Raw genomic sequence first — 18,245 nt, 5'->3', positions numbered from 1 at the left:
GAGAGCGAGGCAGAGACCCGGGTCGGATGAGTCAGCGAGTGGACCCCGCAATCACGGCATCCCTGAGATCTGAATGAATCCGGACGCAGACGAAACAATCTAAACCCTTTTCTGGTTGTTGTTGTTGTCAGATTGCGCCTCTCTTTATTCCGCCCTCCCCTGGTCCGCGTCTGCCATAGCCTGGTTTTGATTTTTATTTCCACCAAGGTGGGGATAAGAAAAGGGGGGGGTCCCGGCAAGGTTTGCGGAGGAGGTGGAGGTTTTATTTTATTTTTTTAAAAGCTCAACCCAGAGGAAGCTTCACATTTTGAACGTGTTTGTTTGCATTTCGAGTGAGCTGAAGATGTCGGGGCAGAGCATTACCGACCGGATAACTGCAGCCCAGCACAGTGTAACGGGATCCGCCGTGTCGAAAACAGTATGCAAGGCCACCACTCACGAAGTTATGGGCCCGAAAAAGAAACATTTGGATTGTGAGTATCTTTTTATTTATCTTTTAAACTAACGGCACACCGGCGTTCAAGTTAAATCTCCTCTCGGCGGAAACACCGCTGAACTGGCTGAGTTATGGCGATGGAGGAGCCACCAGGCCTCAAAGCCTCAGGAGAGGCTAAATGCTACTGCTTGTTCATGTCATGGGAGATTACATTGCTTTAACATCGAGGCCAGGCCTTGTTGACACACTGCTATATACATAATTAAGAGGGCTTTAAAGGTGTAGCAGGCTTTATTAGTGCCTACAAATCATTTTCTTTTCAGCTTCTTTTTGTCACAATTTGCTGTCAAACTAGCTCGTCTAGCTTTGTTCAGTCCGCTCTCTCATGTCTGTGCTCGTATTTACTCACTCATTTTAAAGCTTGAATGTTTAGCCTACACAGCAGCACATGAGGAGACATAGTTGTTTGACTAGTATCTCAACTAGGAAAACCTTTTTTATAAATCAGTGTGAGCAAGTGTGCCCCCCCCCCCCCTTGTCCTCACAGGCCCTGAGTTAACATTTACAGGAATGCTTGTTTCATCTCCCTTCTTGGTGCACCTGCAGCAGGACAAGTGTCTGCTTCAGCTCAGGCTACAGGATGGAGTCACCTGCTGTGTCTCATGGTGGGGGGAGGTCATGGTGCTTCACACTAAAATCCCTCAGTTTGTGGCTGAGGTTTGGGAGCTGCCACAAAGGAGGAGTTTCCTTCCCTCACTCAGGACATCAGTCAGACTCCTGTATGTACCCTGACGTAAGCAATAAGAGCTTAAATCCTCGTGTGATGCACTCATAGTCAGGAGGAGTCACTGTCCGCTGTCTGTACTTAGGGATGCAGTGGTAGGTTTTCTGCATATCGATCTGCACTTGCAAATGCATGATGGCACCAATGAAAGTGGTGTTATGAAGGCCCTGCATCATCATAGGAGTTCAGAAACAGCCCAGGAAAAAGGGTACATGCTGCGTCTTCAGACTCCAGACTCCTTATACTGGTCTGTGGAGTGAAGTGATTTCATAACCGGCATTAATGGTTTCTTGGCAGTATTTCGGTTCAAGTTGCAGGTTCCACACCTGTTGTGTTGCTCAGGCGACTCCCCTGAGGTGAGATGAGTGAAAGTTGGCAGAGTGACTCGCTCTGTTGGCTCAACGTGACTGACGCAGAACAGAGAGGGCTTATATGTGCGTAGATAATAACTCGGTGTCCCCTCGTTTTATGTTGAAACATAAAGGAGGCTGGACGATGACAGCCAGGAGGAGGAGAGTTTGTTTTATAGGTTCAGATGGATTCTTTGTCAGCTTAATGTTTGTTAATGTCGTTTTCTCACGTCCCCTTCTGACAGAATAGAAGCAATCATATTTGTGTATCTCCTCAATATATTGTATAAGTATTATTTATGGCCATTTTATGTCTTTAGTAGAAAGTTGACAGTGGAGAGATGACAATACTGTGAAGTGTTGGAAATAAAGGAATGTACAATTATGGCTGGATATGGCTTGAAATGTTTTGATAGTGCTCATAAGATACATGAGTTTCCGTCCTTTTTTTTTATTACCTTACTGCGAGAAATATAAACTTGTTTTTACTTTTTCTTTTTTCTTTTAACCATAGAAGCCAAACTTGTCAAATGTTAGCTATATTTTGTCTAAACGCAAGAAGTTGTACAATAACTTTTTCTAAACTTGGCAAAATCTTGATTTTAAATCAGGAAAATTAATATAGACTGATATATTATTTGATTTAAAAAAACAAAACAAAAAACAACTCGAATGTCGGTATCGGTATCAGCCTTAAAAATCCTTTATCGATATTTCAGTCAGCACTGAAATGTAATACTTTCTCGATCAATTGATTCATTATTTGGTTTTAGAAAATGGTGAAAAATGCATGTTAACGTCTGACGGTGATGTCTTCAAAATACTTTTTGTCCAAAATGTAAAGATGTTTAGTTTACTGTCACATACGACAAAGAAAAGCAACAAACCCTCAGATTTGAGAAGCTGCAACAAGCAAATGTTTGGAATTTTGCTTAAAAAAATACTTTAATACCAAAACAATATTTGCTCTTTACTCTCTTTCTTACTTTGAGAAACATATAAGCACATTTTTCTACAAACCGTTTATTTAAGAAAGGAAGCCAAAATGTCTCCATTGTGAAAAGCCATTTAAATACAAGCAGTCCTACAAGAATTTAACTTAAATGTTTTTCTAAAATTGGGACAAGTTTGATGGAAATGCAAAACTTTTTGAGTGAAAGATTAAAGATGGCCTGTGGAGTTTTCTTGTTAATAAACAAAACTTATGTTTACATTCAGTGTTAACAAAATGCACTGTGTGCATCATTGAGCTCTAACAAATGTGATAAATATATTTAATTCCTCTTAAAACATTTGCAAAGATGACTTTTTTTTAGTATTATAAATTCTGCATTGTTTACATCCATGTTTACTAGCTTGCTGTCTTCTTCTCTGCTTTTGCTGGCTCATTGCTGCATATCTTGGTGCTTTACTGCCACCTGTTGATCAGTGTCAAAAACTATGAATCTGACATCTCATGACAGCTTTTTGATTCTTGACCGTTTTAATAAAAAAAAATCAGTGCTGCAAACACGTTGGTCAGTACCACAACAGTACTGAGGTTTGATACCCAGCGCAACACATAATCAGTATTAGTATGATACTATTATATCAACGTAGAGTTTATTATGACACTATGATCTTACTCCAGTATGTTATTTCACAAAATAATCTCTAAATCGACAATTAAACAAGCAAATTATAAATATTCTAATAAATAAAAAAAGCATATTTTTCAGAACAGATTTTAACATATGTATCCTGAATTAATTACTTGTGGTTTATATTTTTTCCCACCATATAACCTTAACTGTGTTTTTTTTATTTAACTACATTTTGCAACACAGTATTTAGCAACATCATGCTCCATCATGACTGATACATGAATACATTTGTGTCCCATGAATTAATTACACTAGAAATCATTCAAGTCAACCACTGTGAATATTTAGCAGGCTGATTGTAACATGACAGTGCTGTCAGTGTATCCTCCTCCCCCATATTCCTCCTCCTCCTCCTCCTCCTCTTCTTCGTCATCTTCTCTGGGCAGTTCAGCCACCCATGCTAACTGCTGCTGCTGCTGCTGCTGCTGCTTTTCTGGAAGGTTATCCTGTCCTACTTAAAGTCCCCCCGCCTTTTCAAAAGTCAAATATAGGACAGAAAGGGAGGCCCAATTACCCCGTCAGTCTGATCACTGCTGTGAATGGCAGGGTCATTAGCACTGAGGGGCTCAACATCGTTCAATCAGCACATGGATGAACATATGAGCAGGGGAAGTGGGACAGAAGACATATGGTTAACATCTTAATGCCCTGCACTTTATGTTGGTCTGTTGCAACGAGGCTTTATTGCCATTAACAATTAAAATGAACAATATCAGTTTCTACTTCTGCTGCAGTGATCCCTGACTGCATTGGCACTACGAGATGATGATCTACTGTTAATTAACTCACATTTTATGTAGAAAACACTCCACTTTAACGTGCTGTTGCCCCATTTTACTCAGTGTGTTAGAGTATTTTGAATAGAATAATTTCAATATTATAACTATAGCACCAGGCCAAATTGTAGGGAGATAAATCTGTTAAATTGATAGATACGTTTGTTTTAAATACTTGTTTTTATACTGACAGTTCAAAACACAAAGATATTTAGTTTAACAATGGTGTAAAATAGAGAAAAGTAAGCGTCCTCCCATCTGGATTTTTGGGGTTGATTGCTGGAAGCAGTATTGGCCGATACTGATCAAGAGGTCTATTTGAAGCCTTGTATTTATCATGTAGCATTTTTTATTAATTTAACGATTCTTAACAACATTGTATATTAAGTGTTAAAACTAAGAGATGAGAAAGTATCATGAATTGACAGCTGTTTGTTTGCAGATGTGCAACACATTCCACTCTCTCTCTCTGCCTCAGTGCTAGCTAGCTTTGAAAGCTCGTCATATTCCTTGACGTGACCAACCTTGAAATCTCTGATGAGGTTTGTGGTGTTGAAATCTTTTGGTTGCATTCCTCCACGAAGGATTTCCTTGCAAATTGCAAATGTTTTCCTTTTTCAGACACCTGGTAGAACTGCCAGACCGGTGAAGCCACTTTAGTGGCGCATAGAGAAAATGTTCAGTCTTGTCTTGACTAAACGCCTCTTAGAAGAATATCTACTTTAATATAGTGATGAGAAGCAGTCTATGTTGCAACTTTTGGGATTTGTTGATGCAGCTTACAGGTTACTAAATTGAACAAACTGCGCATATGTAACCCTGTTGTGGAGGACAGAAGCATGAGTCACATCAGAGACTGCTTTTGGCTCAGACGTCCATAAATTAGTTTGAGCATCTGTGGTCACTGTTCACTTTTTAATAGTAAGGCAGCAGGTGTTTGTCTGCTCAGCAGCTCAGTGTGAGGCCTGTTTGACAATTAACTCACAGTACACAGGGTTATCTATGAGTAAATGTATCTTTACAGATGAAAACTGCTTTCTGAATAAAGTAGAAATGTTTATCAACACATGAGAAACCAGCAGACCTCAAGGCAGGATATAGATGATGTTGTGATATTATTACAATTAAATCAACACTTCACTATCTGTTGTGCGATGAGATTTTGGCTGTGGTTGTTTGTGTTTCATGCAATATTTGATGTGAACTAGGTGGGTGAGGTAGTCAAAGTTTAGCGTTAGCATGGACAGTCAGACATTGGGCATTTTGTTATTAAACTTCAGTTGAGCCTTAAACAACAGGAAGATGCAGCATTCAAGCTGCAACATATCACGGCATGATAACCAACAACCAAATAATAAACAATCTATATTTTAGGCTGCAACGATTATTTCCATTACAGATTCATCTTCTGACTATTTTCTGGATTGGCCAATTAATCATTTGGTCTTTTAAATGACATAAAATAGTGTCTGAGATTTCTCAAATAGTTGTTTTGATAATGACAAAAAATTATGATTTCAGTCTGAAAACCCCAAAATATTCATTTTACCATCATAGAAGACAAAGAGATTCAGCAAGTACTGACATTAGGAGGCTGGAAACATTTTGGCTTAAAGAAATGAGCTATTATCAAAATAGCTGCAGATTAATATTCTCTTGATCTGCTAAGCGTTTCAGCTCTGTATATAGCAGCATCCTTGCATGTGTGGTGTTTTTGCAGCCTTGACATTTAACAAATTTAAGGACTAAAATATGGTTGATTGGTGAGGAGCCACTCAACTTGTTGAGTTGTTTTGCAGCCTCGAACAATCACGCATCACCACATACTGTAGCTGATAATATTTATTATCTTATGAACTTCTTCTCTTTTTTTTTGTGTTTCAGATTTGATCCACTGCACCAACGAGATGAACGTGAACATTCCTCAACTGGCCGACTCGCTGTTCGAGAGGACCACCAACACCAGCTGGGTGGTTGTGTTTAAGTCACTTATCACCACACACCACCTCATGGTCTATGGCAACGAGGTGAGGCGCTTCAGACGATGTGTTTAGATGATCCTCTAACAGTAAACTGGACATATTATTTAATAACATCACAGCAGATTATTTGAGCATTAATGTATTACTAATTAATATTGTTTGTTGTTGTGTTTAACCATTTATCCTCCTCCCACAGCGTTTTGTCCAGTACTTGGCTTCAAGGAATACACTATTCAACCTCAGTAATTTTTTGGACAAAAGTGGGTTACAAGGTAACGATTTGATTGTGGCTGATTTCAGTTCTAAGTCGTTCTGAATTTATGCACCATTTAAAAAAAAAAAAAAAAAATATATATATATATATTATTTTTAAAAGTACTGCCGTTTTACGTTCCAGGGTACGACATGTCCACATTTATCAGGAGGTATAGTCGATACCTGAACGAGAAAGCTGTTTCATACAGACAGGTTGCCTTTGACTTCACAAAAGTTAAACGCGGGTAAGAATTTATTATAACAATAACAATATTAAAACATCTTTTTCCTTTTTCATATATGTGAATGCTGCAACAAATTATTGAGTTTATTATTGATGAATATCTTGAGCAGTAGTTCATCAACTAATTGTTGTCAGTCTGAAAAATGTCAGAAATTCGCATATTATATCACATCACAATTCCCCTTGAAAAATGACTTGATTATTTGGTTATCAAAATTGTTGACAATTTTCTGTTGATGGACAAATTTTTTCAGTCCTACTTGTCTTATTTTACTCTTTTTTATTTTCAGAATATTCATGAAACAAACCTATGATTTCAAACATCCAGTTGCAATTTAAGGGATTTGAATTCAAAAGAAAATCAGCCAATCAATTAGAGCTTCCAAAATTATTTGACCAACTGATTAGTCGATCAACAAATAATTAATTGACATATGTCATATTGTCATATTTCTTTGGTTCCAGCTTCTCAAATGTGAGGATTTGCTGCTTTTCTTTGTCATACATGATCATAAACTGAGTATCTTTGGTTGGTTTCGACTGTTGGTCAACATTTGAAGACGTCACCTTGCTCTGTGGGGAAATTATAGCCACCATTTTTCACTATTTTCTGACATTTGACAGACTAAACGATTAATTGGTGGTGAAAATAATTGTTAGTTGTTAAAAAAGGAGTCGGTTATCGTGTTTTAGGAGCCACACTGCTTACTCATCCATCTCTCCCTCCCTCTGTCTTCCCTCCATCTTCCCTCCCTCCTGCTCCGCCTCTCCACGTGTCCACACAGAGTGGACGGCGTGATGAGGACCATGAATACAGAAAAGCTGCTCAAGACGATCCCCATTATTCAGAACCAGATGGATGCCCTCCTCGATTTCAATGTGAGTTTGAGGTGAAGCCTCCCGCAGCTCTGCAGCTCATGTAGTAAGAAGCTGCTCGTCTGGAGGGTGCAGATTGCAGCTGCAGACAGAGAGAGATGCGTTGTCTCAGTTCACATATACAGGCGTTGTTTTTCTATGCCAACAAACCGCTGTGAAGAAGCTGTAAGATGAATGTCCTGGCTGATTGCTTTCCCTCAGGTCAATGCCAACGAGCTGACTAATGGAGTCATCAACGCAGCCTTCATGCTCCTCTTCAAAGACTCCATCAGGCTCTTTGCTGCTTATAATGAAGGCATCATCAACCTGCTTGGTGAGACCACCTTCTCTTTGTCCTCTGTTGATTTTGTCCCAATATTTTGTGGTTGGTTATTCCAATTTTTCTTTTTTTCACCAAACAGAGAAATACTTTGACATGAAGAAGACTCAGTGTAAAGAAGGTTTGGACATTTACAAGAAGTTTCTCACCCGAATGACCCGGATATCAGAGTTCCTCAAAGTAGCAGAGGTAAATGATACACCTGCTGTCATGAGTGAAATCCTTCAGTTGGTCAGTGAACTGTGTGTCTTAATGCTGCAGTGACTCGATTGTAACTTTGGTTTCCTCTCTCGTCTAACAGCAGGTGGGCATTGATCGAGGGGACATTCCAGACCTTTCACAGGTGAGCACCGACCCTTCAAAACAATCTGGAAACACAGGTTTCCCACTCTTGATAGGAAGTCTTGCCTTGCTTTCTCTTATTTCCAGCTCTAACTGCTCTTTTTTTCATTAGCGTTGTCTTTGTCCTATTAGAGTACACCCAACACAAATGTTCTTTAAAATAAGACACTGCATGATTTCCTTCTCGAGCGCATGTTTGCCAGAGGAGGTGGTCTCTTCTTCTTCTTCTCCTGTTTCTTGTTCTTCTTCTGCTTCTTCTCCTTTTCTTCTTACCCTTCCCTACTTCTTCTCCTTCTTTCTACAGTAAATAAAGGTGTTGCCCACACTAAGTGTTTTTAAAGTAATCACTGTAATTGCAACCCACTCGGTAAATGTGCACAGTGACAGTTGGATGTTTCCTAATTAAAAATGAACTGCACACACTGTTGTGCTGTGCTATGGGGACCAATTTTACATAAATATTTCATCCCGGAGAACTGCAGCTAAAATGCATTCCCCTCTGACTGTCACCACCTTTATATTCTGTATTTTCCCCTTATCTTTCCACTTCAGTTCACAGTTTGTGTAAGTACTATCATTTCACTCTTCTTCTATGTCCGTGACTTGCTTCAGTGTTGTCTCTTTGCATGCCTCTGCTCTGACTCTGTCTCCTACATCGTGGTGAAAAACAGTTGAAGGAAAAAACACTCGCTGTGGTAAATTTCTGTTCACTTTGGTCACGTTGTTGAGGTGTAAAACCAGTGTAGCTCATCTACTGTAAAATGGCTGCCCCCCCCCTCGTTGTGCTTAGACACGGCCACTTCAACAACGGCCAGGTTGTTGAAAGCGCCGTGGTGCAGTACGTCATCCCACACACGTTACTCTCATCCAAAGTAGCTTTTTGGCTGGAATGCAGTCATTGATCAGTGGCGGGTAACTAATAGCCGAGTTGATAGTTTACCTTTGTGGAGCCAAATTTAACCTCCTAATCAATGACATAAATTGGCTGTCTACACATTGGTTTTAATGGTGTGGTGTATTTCATGGTGTATAGTGTTTTCTGCTCTATCTTGGTTGCCCACCACTGTCCTAATGGTCTTGGTATCCATAGAGACAACTTTTTCTGTGCCTCAGGAACGTGCTGACTGTGTGTTTTCTCATCACGACAGGCTCCCAGTAGCCTTCTGGAAGCTCTGGAGCAGCACTTGGCCTCTTTAGAGGGCAAGAAGGTCAAAGACTCCACTGCAGCCAGCAGGTACGTTAATCCTCCCATCACTATTTCTGAATTCCTCTCATCTTGTCCTTGAATCTGCAACACTGCCTTTACTTAATTTGAATAGCATCTTTCCTACACGTCAGTGCAATCCAAAGTGCTTTACAGGCGACTGACACGCTGATAATATGACAGTACAAATATAAACAGTGAAACAATTTGAAACTAGTGCACACCAGAGATGGAAATGATGAAAATATTATAAAACCAATAGAAAAGATAAGAAATCAATCAGTCTATTGTGAATTTGTGTTTCCTACAGGGCTAGCACTCTGTCAAACGCAGTCTCATCGCTGGCCAGCACGGGGATGTCCTTCACCAAAGTGGATGAGCGGGAGAAGCAGGCAGCTCTCGAAGAGGAACAGGCTCGACTCAAAGCTCTGAAGGTGGGCTTTGCTGTTTTTAAAAAAACAAAACAAAACACGTAACATGCATTGAACAAACATCTTTGTAGTGTCACTGTTGTTGTTGTTGTTGTTGTTGTGGGAATAAACTTTCGCACTCACTCAGGAACAGAGGCTCAAAGAGCTTTCCAAGAAGCCCTCCTTCGCCACCACTGATACATCGCCGATCTCCACCACCGGGGGCACTATCAGCACAGCACCAGCCATCGACCTCTTCTCTACACCCAGCTGCTCTAATGGGTACTCTTTAGATGTCCAGTATATCCTCTCTTTAGTTTTGAAATATGTTTTTCAATATCATTTTTAATAATTTTATACCCATGTTGTAATACATTAGTCCCTTAACATCCATCCCCTTTTTTCCACCTGCTTTAAAAGATTTTTTTTTGGCAGGGGAAACAACCTTGACAAACTGCACTCTGTTGGAAAGCACAAAGCTCTGTGTCTCTATTATTTTATTTTAAGATTACAAAAAATAAGTCTACATAAGTACTTGTTTTGTAAGAGGAGAGCATGCAAAACACAACGGTAAAAACAAAAACTCCCTGCATTTTCACCATGTTTGTGTCTCTGTAAAAATTGTTTCATTATTGAGACTAAAACAGTCTTGAGTTGCTTTTCAGAAGAGACGAGAGAAAAGAGTCATTTTATTTTGGGTACAAAAAAGTGGTGCTTGGAAAGTGGTTAAAAAAAATGTATGCATATTTTTTTTCTGTCTGCAGTGCAGTGAAGATGGAAAGCGACCTTTTTGACCTGCAGTCAACTTTCCAGTCCTCCATGCAGTCTGGTTCAACAGGGCTTCCAGTGGCAACAGCGTGGGCTGGTAAAGAGCTGCCTCTTCCAACATCTGTGTTTCTGGACTTTGGTGACCTGTTCTGCATGCTCTCCTTCTCTTGTTGTTGTCTGACTCTTCCTCTCCACTCTTTTCTGTCTCTGTCTTTCCTCTGCCTGCATAGATCCTTTCACCTCTGCTGAAGCTGGAGATGATTCCATGCCAAACCTTAACCCTTTCCTCTCAAAACTCGTTGTCGATGCCTCTCACTTGCCTGTCGTGTCTTCAGACGGTGTTAGCTTTTCCTCTAGGACATCTGGTCATGAAATGTTTGGTGGTAACGACTCATTTTGTTTCTCCTCAAAAGTCTTGTCGCTCTTGTTCATTTCTCTGTAGTCACTTATAAGCATGACCAGCTTGCATGTTAACTGTGCTGCTGTAGTTTGATCGTCAATTATCTGCCTGTGCAAATGTCGAAATGATCCTCTTTTGTCTGTCTGTACAATGCACCTCATTGTAGTTCATACCAAGCTCAATTTATGTTGTTTTTTTAATGAGAACACCTCTTAATTCCTCTTATGTATTAACCAGGACCTTCCATGTCCCACTATAGAGGCCATACACCCGTTTTGCTTTACAGTTACTTTTCATCCTCTCTTTAGTGATCAGTTTGGTGTTGCATTGTTATAAAACCTGCCGTAGAGCTTTAAGTTGAAACCTGTTTACCAACACTATTTTTGATTCTCCAGATCGTTACAATCCCTTTATTGACACAAACTCATCCGTTTCAACCAATTACAAACGCACAGTGCGGATAGAACACTCCATCTCAGGTACTATGATGGCGCACCATCTCAGCCTATGTTTCCTGAGCCCTGGCAAACATAGGACCCCATGAAATACCCCCAGGGCTCTTATTTTGATATTTATGGTAGAAATGTGGACATAAAGTAATATTAAAGGAAAAGTTTGACATTTTGGGAAGTATACTTATTTGCTTTCTTGCCTAGAGTTAGATGAGAAGATTGATAGCATAACCCCATCATGTGTGTGAAATTTTCATTTTATCGTTCGCGCCCCCTATTTGTGCAGTAGTTAGTTGGAATACCATTCTCTCTCTAAAGACGGTGCCTACTGCTACACAAGAGCCTCAGACTGTGAACAACAACCCACATCAGCTGTCTTGCATCTTAGCTTGTTGAACGAGCTGCCAAACAAACGTTCAGTGGAGAGAAAACTGCACCGCTGGCTTCAGTTTACAGGCTAGTTAGCTCATTAGCTGCTCGGCTGCAGCACATTAAACAGCAAAAAGAATAGTAAATGTGATTTCAGTTGGACTACAACCAACAGCCGCTTAGCTTAGCTTAGCATAAAGACTGGAAACATCAAAACCGGCTCTATTACTGCTCCTGGCAAGGAGCAGTTTTTGCTGGTTGCATAACTTCCCGAAACACTGCAAAGTGTTGTTTTTTAAAGATTAAACAAACAAGATATAACATGTTAATTACCGAGCTTTAGAGACTGATGTTTCCAGTCTTAATGTTAAGCTAAGCTAAGCTAATCGGCTGCTTGCTGTAGCTCCATGTTGAGCGTACAGATATGACTGTGGTACTGATCTTCTCATCTCAACTCTCGGGCAAGAAAGCTAATAAGAATATTCCCCAAAATGTCAAACCATTCCTTTAATCCCTCCCTCTTGGTTGCTACAATACTGTTCTGCACTATTTTTATCCTCCTTCAACTCTTTAACTTTACTTAAAACACCCAGAATTTAACAACTACAAAATTGTTAAACATGTTAGCTGTCTTCTTCCTGCCTGTATTGCTGTCATTTCCCACCTGTCTCTCTGGCCTGGCCTTGAAATGCCTTTTTCCTTTTGCTCTCTTTCTTCCTGTCTCTCTCTCTTTTCTTTGTCTTCCTGCTTCCTGTGGCGTGTCAGACTCCTTCTGTGGTCCAGTGTCCATTGCCCAGCACCTCCCACACCAGGCTCCCTACCCCACTGAGCCCTCTACTGTAGCAGGTCTATTCAGAGGTACTGAAGGCTCTCTCCAGCACATCCAGCAGTAGATGCTAGTTTTCTATTCTGTAGAGAAAACTGTGGTTTTCAGCTTCAAGTTACCAGCGATTCATAAGTGGACGCTGTACTTACATGGGCCAGTGAAACCAAAAGTCAGTTTTCAGAGTAATTTCACTTCATGCAACTGTCTTCTTTCTCATCTCTTGTGAAGGATACTCAACGCCACAGGCCCCTCCACAGCAGTCAGCAGGGGGGGGGCTCCAAGTGGACTTTGAGTCAGTTTTTGGAGCCAAAGCCGCAGGCAGCAACAGCCTCAACTCTGATGGTGAGGGTTTTGCATTTGACACATAAGTGAACATGCAATAGCTTTGTGTTTTGGTAAGCTAGACGTGCTTAATTGTAGTTTGCGGGTGATGAATCATAAAGCCTTCGTCCATGTTTGGCACAAAGATAAATCAAATAAAAGTTGCCGAAAACAAGTCAAACATAAAAGTTCCAAAGAAAAGGAAGATGAACTATCTGAAAGGCATTGTTTATATGGTCCACTGATTTTGCAACCCATTATGTTAAAAACCACAATGGGTCACCACATGCTACAGTCGATTGAAGAAATACAAGGGAAATCATGATATGAGACTGTTTTCTTCTCTGCACTATTTTTACCAAACCTTTGTTAGTATCTGCAAGCAGCCAAAAGAGCAGAATGTCATTATGAAAATGGACCTCAAACTTTTTGTTATGTAGCAGAAAAATCTCGAAACTAGAGCCCGACCGATACTGGATTTTGGGGGCCGATACCAATATTAGGGTGTAAAAAAAATTCAGATAACGGTATATGGGCCGATATTCTTATATGCATTCTATATACTATTATTATTATTCTATATATCCATGAAGACATATTTTTTTTGCAATGATCTCTCGAATGTGGTTAGCAAACACTACAAGGATATGTAATGGAAGCAGGTGGTTTTCAGTTCAACATTAAACTTGATTGTCAGAAAGGACATAAGTGCACTGAAACACTAAACTTTGATAAATAAAAACACAAATAGAACAATATTAAACTTTAATTAAAACAAAAGGATCAAATATACATAAAATGCTGCCTATATAAAAACAAATAACACAAGGCAACTATGTAGGACAAGCAAACAAGCCAATCCAACAGAGGCAGGTTTATGCTGGAAATGAATAATGATTAAAAAAAAAAAGGCTATTTTGCTGCAAAGAATGTCATAATGTGCTGTGTAGGGCAAGCCTATATAAAAGTATGAATGAACAATTGAATAAACAGAAGACTTTTTCACAAGCCCTTGGTAAAGTGGTCCCACACCTTGCTTTTTCCACCTTCAGCCAAAGAAAAATATATAAATAAAGTGTGTAATAAGTGTGAGACATTAGCTGAATTATATATTTGAGCTGGAACCAAACTAGTTTGCATTATATGTTCTATTCTAAATACCTCAATCTTCACTAATGATAAATGTATCTTTCTATTTAGGTATTTAAAAAAAAAAAAACTTTATAATAAGTGAAGTCACTGGCAAAACGTCTGATGTCCTCTCTACTATACCACTTCTAGTCTATTAAGCTAATGGTTTGAACTTTAATCAGAAATGTGTTTTTCCTGCTGATCAAAACATGTAATCTTTATCAATATTTCTCTGTTAATGTATAACGGTCATTGAGTCATGGTTCGCTGCTGCCGAGTCAACAGATGAACAGCACCTCTGATATAAACGTATTTCAACGTTTCCGTTTTTGATAGGAAAAAATTGGCCAATATAAATTGGTCGGGCTCTACTCGAAATAAAATTAGTGTATAATTTAGGGTATTATTGAATCATAAATCTTAAAATATTGCTGATATAGCAGCAGCAGACCCACCTTTAAGACTACACCCATGGTAGCACTTACATCTCATTTCTTTAAAAAATAAAATAAAATAAACCCTGAATGCTTGCAAAGTAGCTCTCTGAACATGCTTGTTGTTCATGTGGGGGAGTTGTACCTCCTGTTCAGTTTGAATGTACTTATTGTAAGATTTGGACAAAAGCCAAATGAATGTAATATAATAGTGATATTGCTCAACCATGCCAACACAAAAAGGTTATTTATTTTTGCTGTAATGGCTCTTATCGCTGCAGAAGACTGAGCACTGACCTGCGCCAACCTTTGTTTCATTTCCTGTCATCTCTTTACTGTCAGTTATCGAATGAAGGCGAAAAATAATACTGATTTTTAAAAATCTTTTTTGGTTTGGTCTGGTTTATTGACAATATTTTAGAAGATTGAACAATTAAGTCCTGGATTTCTTTCCATCGTTGTCGTTGTAAAACTACAGTGACAAAATACACAATGCTTCTTAAAAGTAAATATTTGTAAACCTGTAAGTACAAATAGGTTTATTATCTCTCTGTATGCCCTGTCAGATATTACAGGGAGCATCCTGAAACCGACTCTCGCCGGCTCAAACCAGCCGTCCGGTCAGCAGCCAGAGAAGCTGGTGTCAGATGACCTTGACTCCTCCCTGGCCAACCTTGTCGGCAGTGAGTATTATGCTTTGCTTTCAGCCGCACTAATTAAAGCACGTGTTCATTTATGCACAAACTGACAAAATATTTGGGGATAGACATCTAACGCTTGCCCCATGAATTTTCCTTTTTAGACCTCGGCATTGGGAACGGCACGATGAAGAAGTAAGTGATGGATCAGCGCTTTACGCCCACTCCGCTGTACAGAAACAGCTTTGTGCTCTCAGGGCAGTTACAAGCTGGTGCTAACATCAACTGTCTTAATCCACAGTGACATCCACTGGAGCCAGCCAGGGGAGAAGAGGATGACCGGCGGCACCAACTGGCAGCCCAAAGCGGCGCCGACCACGACCTGGAACCCCGTTTCCATGGTGACACACACAGACTTTTCACTGTAGTGCTCATGATTTCTGCTTCTGCTGTATTCCTGTCGTATTTTACTGCCAAATAATAAGCAGTGCTCTGCTTCTTTGTACATATTATTATTATTATTATTATTAGTAGTAATTTGTGACGAACTATTAACTGGCCTGTTTGTGTCTCTTCAGCCACCGTCAATCATGGCCTTCCCTGCCACCACACCCACAGGCATGATGGGATATGGCATGGTCAGTATTATGGCAGTATATACAGTATGCACAGATCTAGTAGCATTTTAGAACAGGCTGTGTAGCTTCTGTTTGGTCCTTTTTTTGAAGTAAAACAGTGAATCAGATATTAAAGTGTGAATGTTGCTGGAACAGTTCATGTCAGGTAAATTCCTTTTTGTCTTCAACCTGCTCCTAATTATTTAGAGAATTAATTAAATGCACCTAAACTGGGTCAAGTGAGCTGTTGTTTTGCCGTTATGAATATTCTCTCAAGTTTTATAAATGAACTGAAGGGTGGAGAATTCTCAATAGTTTTTGTTTAAAGTCATTGAGCTTGTGGTCTTGAGATGCATATGTGATCAGTCTTCATATTGACTTGTGTGTAACGTCTAATAGTCGCCTATGCTGTGTAAATTGTGTAGAATAAAAGCCAGTATGTGTATAATTTGAACATTTTTGAGTTGGGTGCCCTCCAGTGGATGTTTAAAAATTAAAAGAATAACAGATAAAGCTGAAACAGAAAAAGAATCTGCAACCATTTTAAATGCCAAATTTTGCTGCTTCTCAACTGTGTCTCTTAGTCTATTATACATTGAATATATTTCGTTTTTTGAATGTTCATGCAGCAAAACGAGCAATTTAGATATGTTATCTTGAGGAATCACTATTTTCTGGTGTCTTACACACCAATTAATTGATCAATAAATCAAAAAATAATCAGCAGATTAACCAATAATGAAAATTGTTTTTGGTTGCAACCCTAGTCACATAGGAATTCTACACATAGTGGCCTTTATATTTGTAAAGCAAATGACTGAAATACACGTACTCTCCTCTCTGTGCAACATGCTACAGCCTCCACAAATGGGCTCTATGGGGATGATGAATCCACCCACCATGATGTACTCCCAGCCAGTGATGAGGCCACCCAACCCCTTCGGCTCTGTGTCTAGTGCTCAGGTGGGTGCACTGCAGTCTGACAACTCCACCGAGCTGATGCACAATGAAGTCAGTATCTATTTACACAGTTATCAGGTTGAGTAAATAGGTGTGTCCATTGTGCTGTGACGTGTACCATGTTTAGTCACTGTGTAAGCTTTGTTGTCGGTGTGAATACGGCTGAAGATGATGACAGTTTTAACAATGGACCCTTCACTCTCTTGAAAGGGACAAAACTGTGAATCATCTCCCTTGTTTTGACTCCCTGTTTTTCCCCCAACAACTCCTTTTTATTAACCCTTCTTTCATACATCACAGCTTCTCCAAACTAATCTCATCCCTCCTTCAGTCTCTGTACTGACTCTCTGACTTCTCCTCTGGTCCTCCTACTTCCTGTATTTCTTCCTGAAATAGCCCTCCGCAGCCTCTAGTCCTTCCAGCCAGAGTCCTCTCCGAGCCCCTGGACAGGACCCGTTTGCACACCTCTCTCTCAAGGATTTCTTGTAGAGCATCTCTTTAGGTACAGCATGCTCTTTGCTTGCGGGTGCTCCTGCATGCCCAATAATACTGTAATACCCTTTTTATTTATTTATTTATTTATTTTTTTATCCTTACATACTTGATGTCTTCTCCTTCTGATTAAATGCTACATGTACTTTTCTCATTTATTGTTTTATCATGACCTTTTGTTCCTTGGATGTCTTGCTTGTTTTGACAGATTTATCGCGTCTTTGACATAGCCAGACTCATTCTGATCCTTTGTTCTTCCACTGTCATCACATATTGCTCAAACCTGCTTTCTCTGAACCTTGTTGCCATTGGTGAAATTAACTAATTGACAGTTCGCTAAGCTCTGTCCCCTTAAGATTCTGTTGCTACTCCTGTCAAGCTTTCGGGTGTCACGCGGCCACATGCAGTTCACAATAATGACAGCAATTTTGCCAACGATATTCACAGTAATTTTTAAAACAATGGGACACAAGTGTAGATAGAAGTAGTCTTCTCATTTTTAACCACCAACTGTCGATTTTGCTGGCTTAAATGAAAATTGATAGTCTACATTCTAGCTGAATATGTACTGTTTTCAGTAAGTATGATGAGGAAAAATGTGAGATCAGACTGTTATTTAACTGTTTGGCTGCTTATTAGATTATATGTTTGTTTTTTTCAAACCTTATGTTCTCACTTTTAACTTTCCAAGAGAAAAGGCTGTTAGGAGAACTAACCAATGCGTTTGACAAATGTATCTCTAACTTGGATAACGTTGGCTGGGGGTTTCAGGAGGAAACGTCCTCAGATCCAGTAGACAGAGCAGCTAACATTAGCCTAAATTCTGTTAGCATCCAGGACTAGCTTCCATACAGTAGGGAAAAATGAAATACTGCACAGTGGATAGAATTGTGAACAGTTTTTTTTGTTGTTGTTGATGTTTTTACGCTTCCTTTAATCCCACAAAATAATGTAGTCAGTTGATGTGCTCCTTGGCCTTGTAAGTAATGCTAGGTTGCTACTGTTGGTAGTAAGCTAGCTAGCCAGACATGCTAACACACTGCTAAATCCTAAATTCCTTATACTTGTGTTTTTGGTTTTAAAAGGCTAAAAAGAACACACTCTGACCAGTATCGCTCTTACTACAGCCCTGTTATCACCACTTCAACCTAAATTCAAAGCTTGACAGATGTGCCGTTACTGGCTATGGTTGCTAAGGCTATGATTGGACTGTGCC

The 18,245-nt window shown here is 39.6% G+C and overlaps 1 protein-coding gene across 3 annotated transcripts; it reads left to right on the top strand.

The window, feature by feature from the left end:
* picalmb (phosphatidylinositol binding clathrin assembly protein b) lies at positions 1 to 17,026 on the top strand. 3 transcript variants are annotated; one of them, XM_070905282.1, is made up of 22 exons: positions 1 to 473; positions 5,874 to 6,016; positions 6,168 to 6,243; positions 6,369 to 6,471; positions 7,256 to 7,349; positions 7,548 to 7,659; positions 7,748 to 7,854; positions 7,967 to 8,008; positions 9,156 to 9,241; positions 9,522 to 9,645; positions 9,770 to 9,903; positions 10,386 to 10,486; positions 10,620 to 10,772; positions 11,185 to 11,268; positions 12,376 to 12,468; positions 12,665 to 12,778; positions 14,889 to 15,005; positions 15,125 to 15,155; positions 15,262 to 15,361; positions 15,539 to 15,598; positions 16,436 to 16,588; positions 16,934 to 17,026. In XM_070905282.1, the coding sequence occupies exons 1-22, from the start codon at positions 344 to 346 to the stop codon at positions 17,024 to 17,026; spliced, it is 2,250 nt and encodes a 749-aa protein (XP_070761383.1). In that variant the 5' UTR covers positions 1 to 343. The 3 variants fall into 3 exon arrangements, with proteins under 3 accessions (XP_070761383.1, XP_070761384.1, XP_070761385.1); XM_070905283.1 differs by lacking the exons at positions 10,620 to 10,772; positions 11,185 to 11,268 and adding an exon at positions 8,560 to 8,571 and having other exon boundaries at positions 16,436 to 16,540; XM_070905284.1 differs by lacking the exons at positions 10,620 to 10,772; positions 11,185 to 11,268; positions 12,376 to 12,468 and having other exon boundaries at positions 14,898 to 15,005; positions 15,515 to 15,598; positions 16,436 to 16,540.
* The last annotated feature ends 1,219 nt before the right edge of the window (positions 17,027 to 18,245 follow it).

Source organism: Enoplosus armatus, chromosome 5, assembly GCF_043641665.1.
Source record: "Enoplosus armatus isolate fEnoArm2 chromosome 5, fEnoArm2.hap1, whole genome shotgun sequence".
In the NCBI taxonomy this organism is placed as follows: domain Eukaryota; kingdom Metazoa; phylum Chordata; class Actinopteri; order Centrarchiformes; family Enoplosidae; genus Enoplosus; species Enoplosus armatus.
Note: the sequence above shows the minus strand (reverse complement) of the source record. Positions and strands in the feature narration are given on the sequence as shown.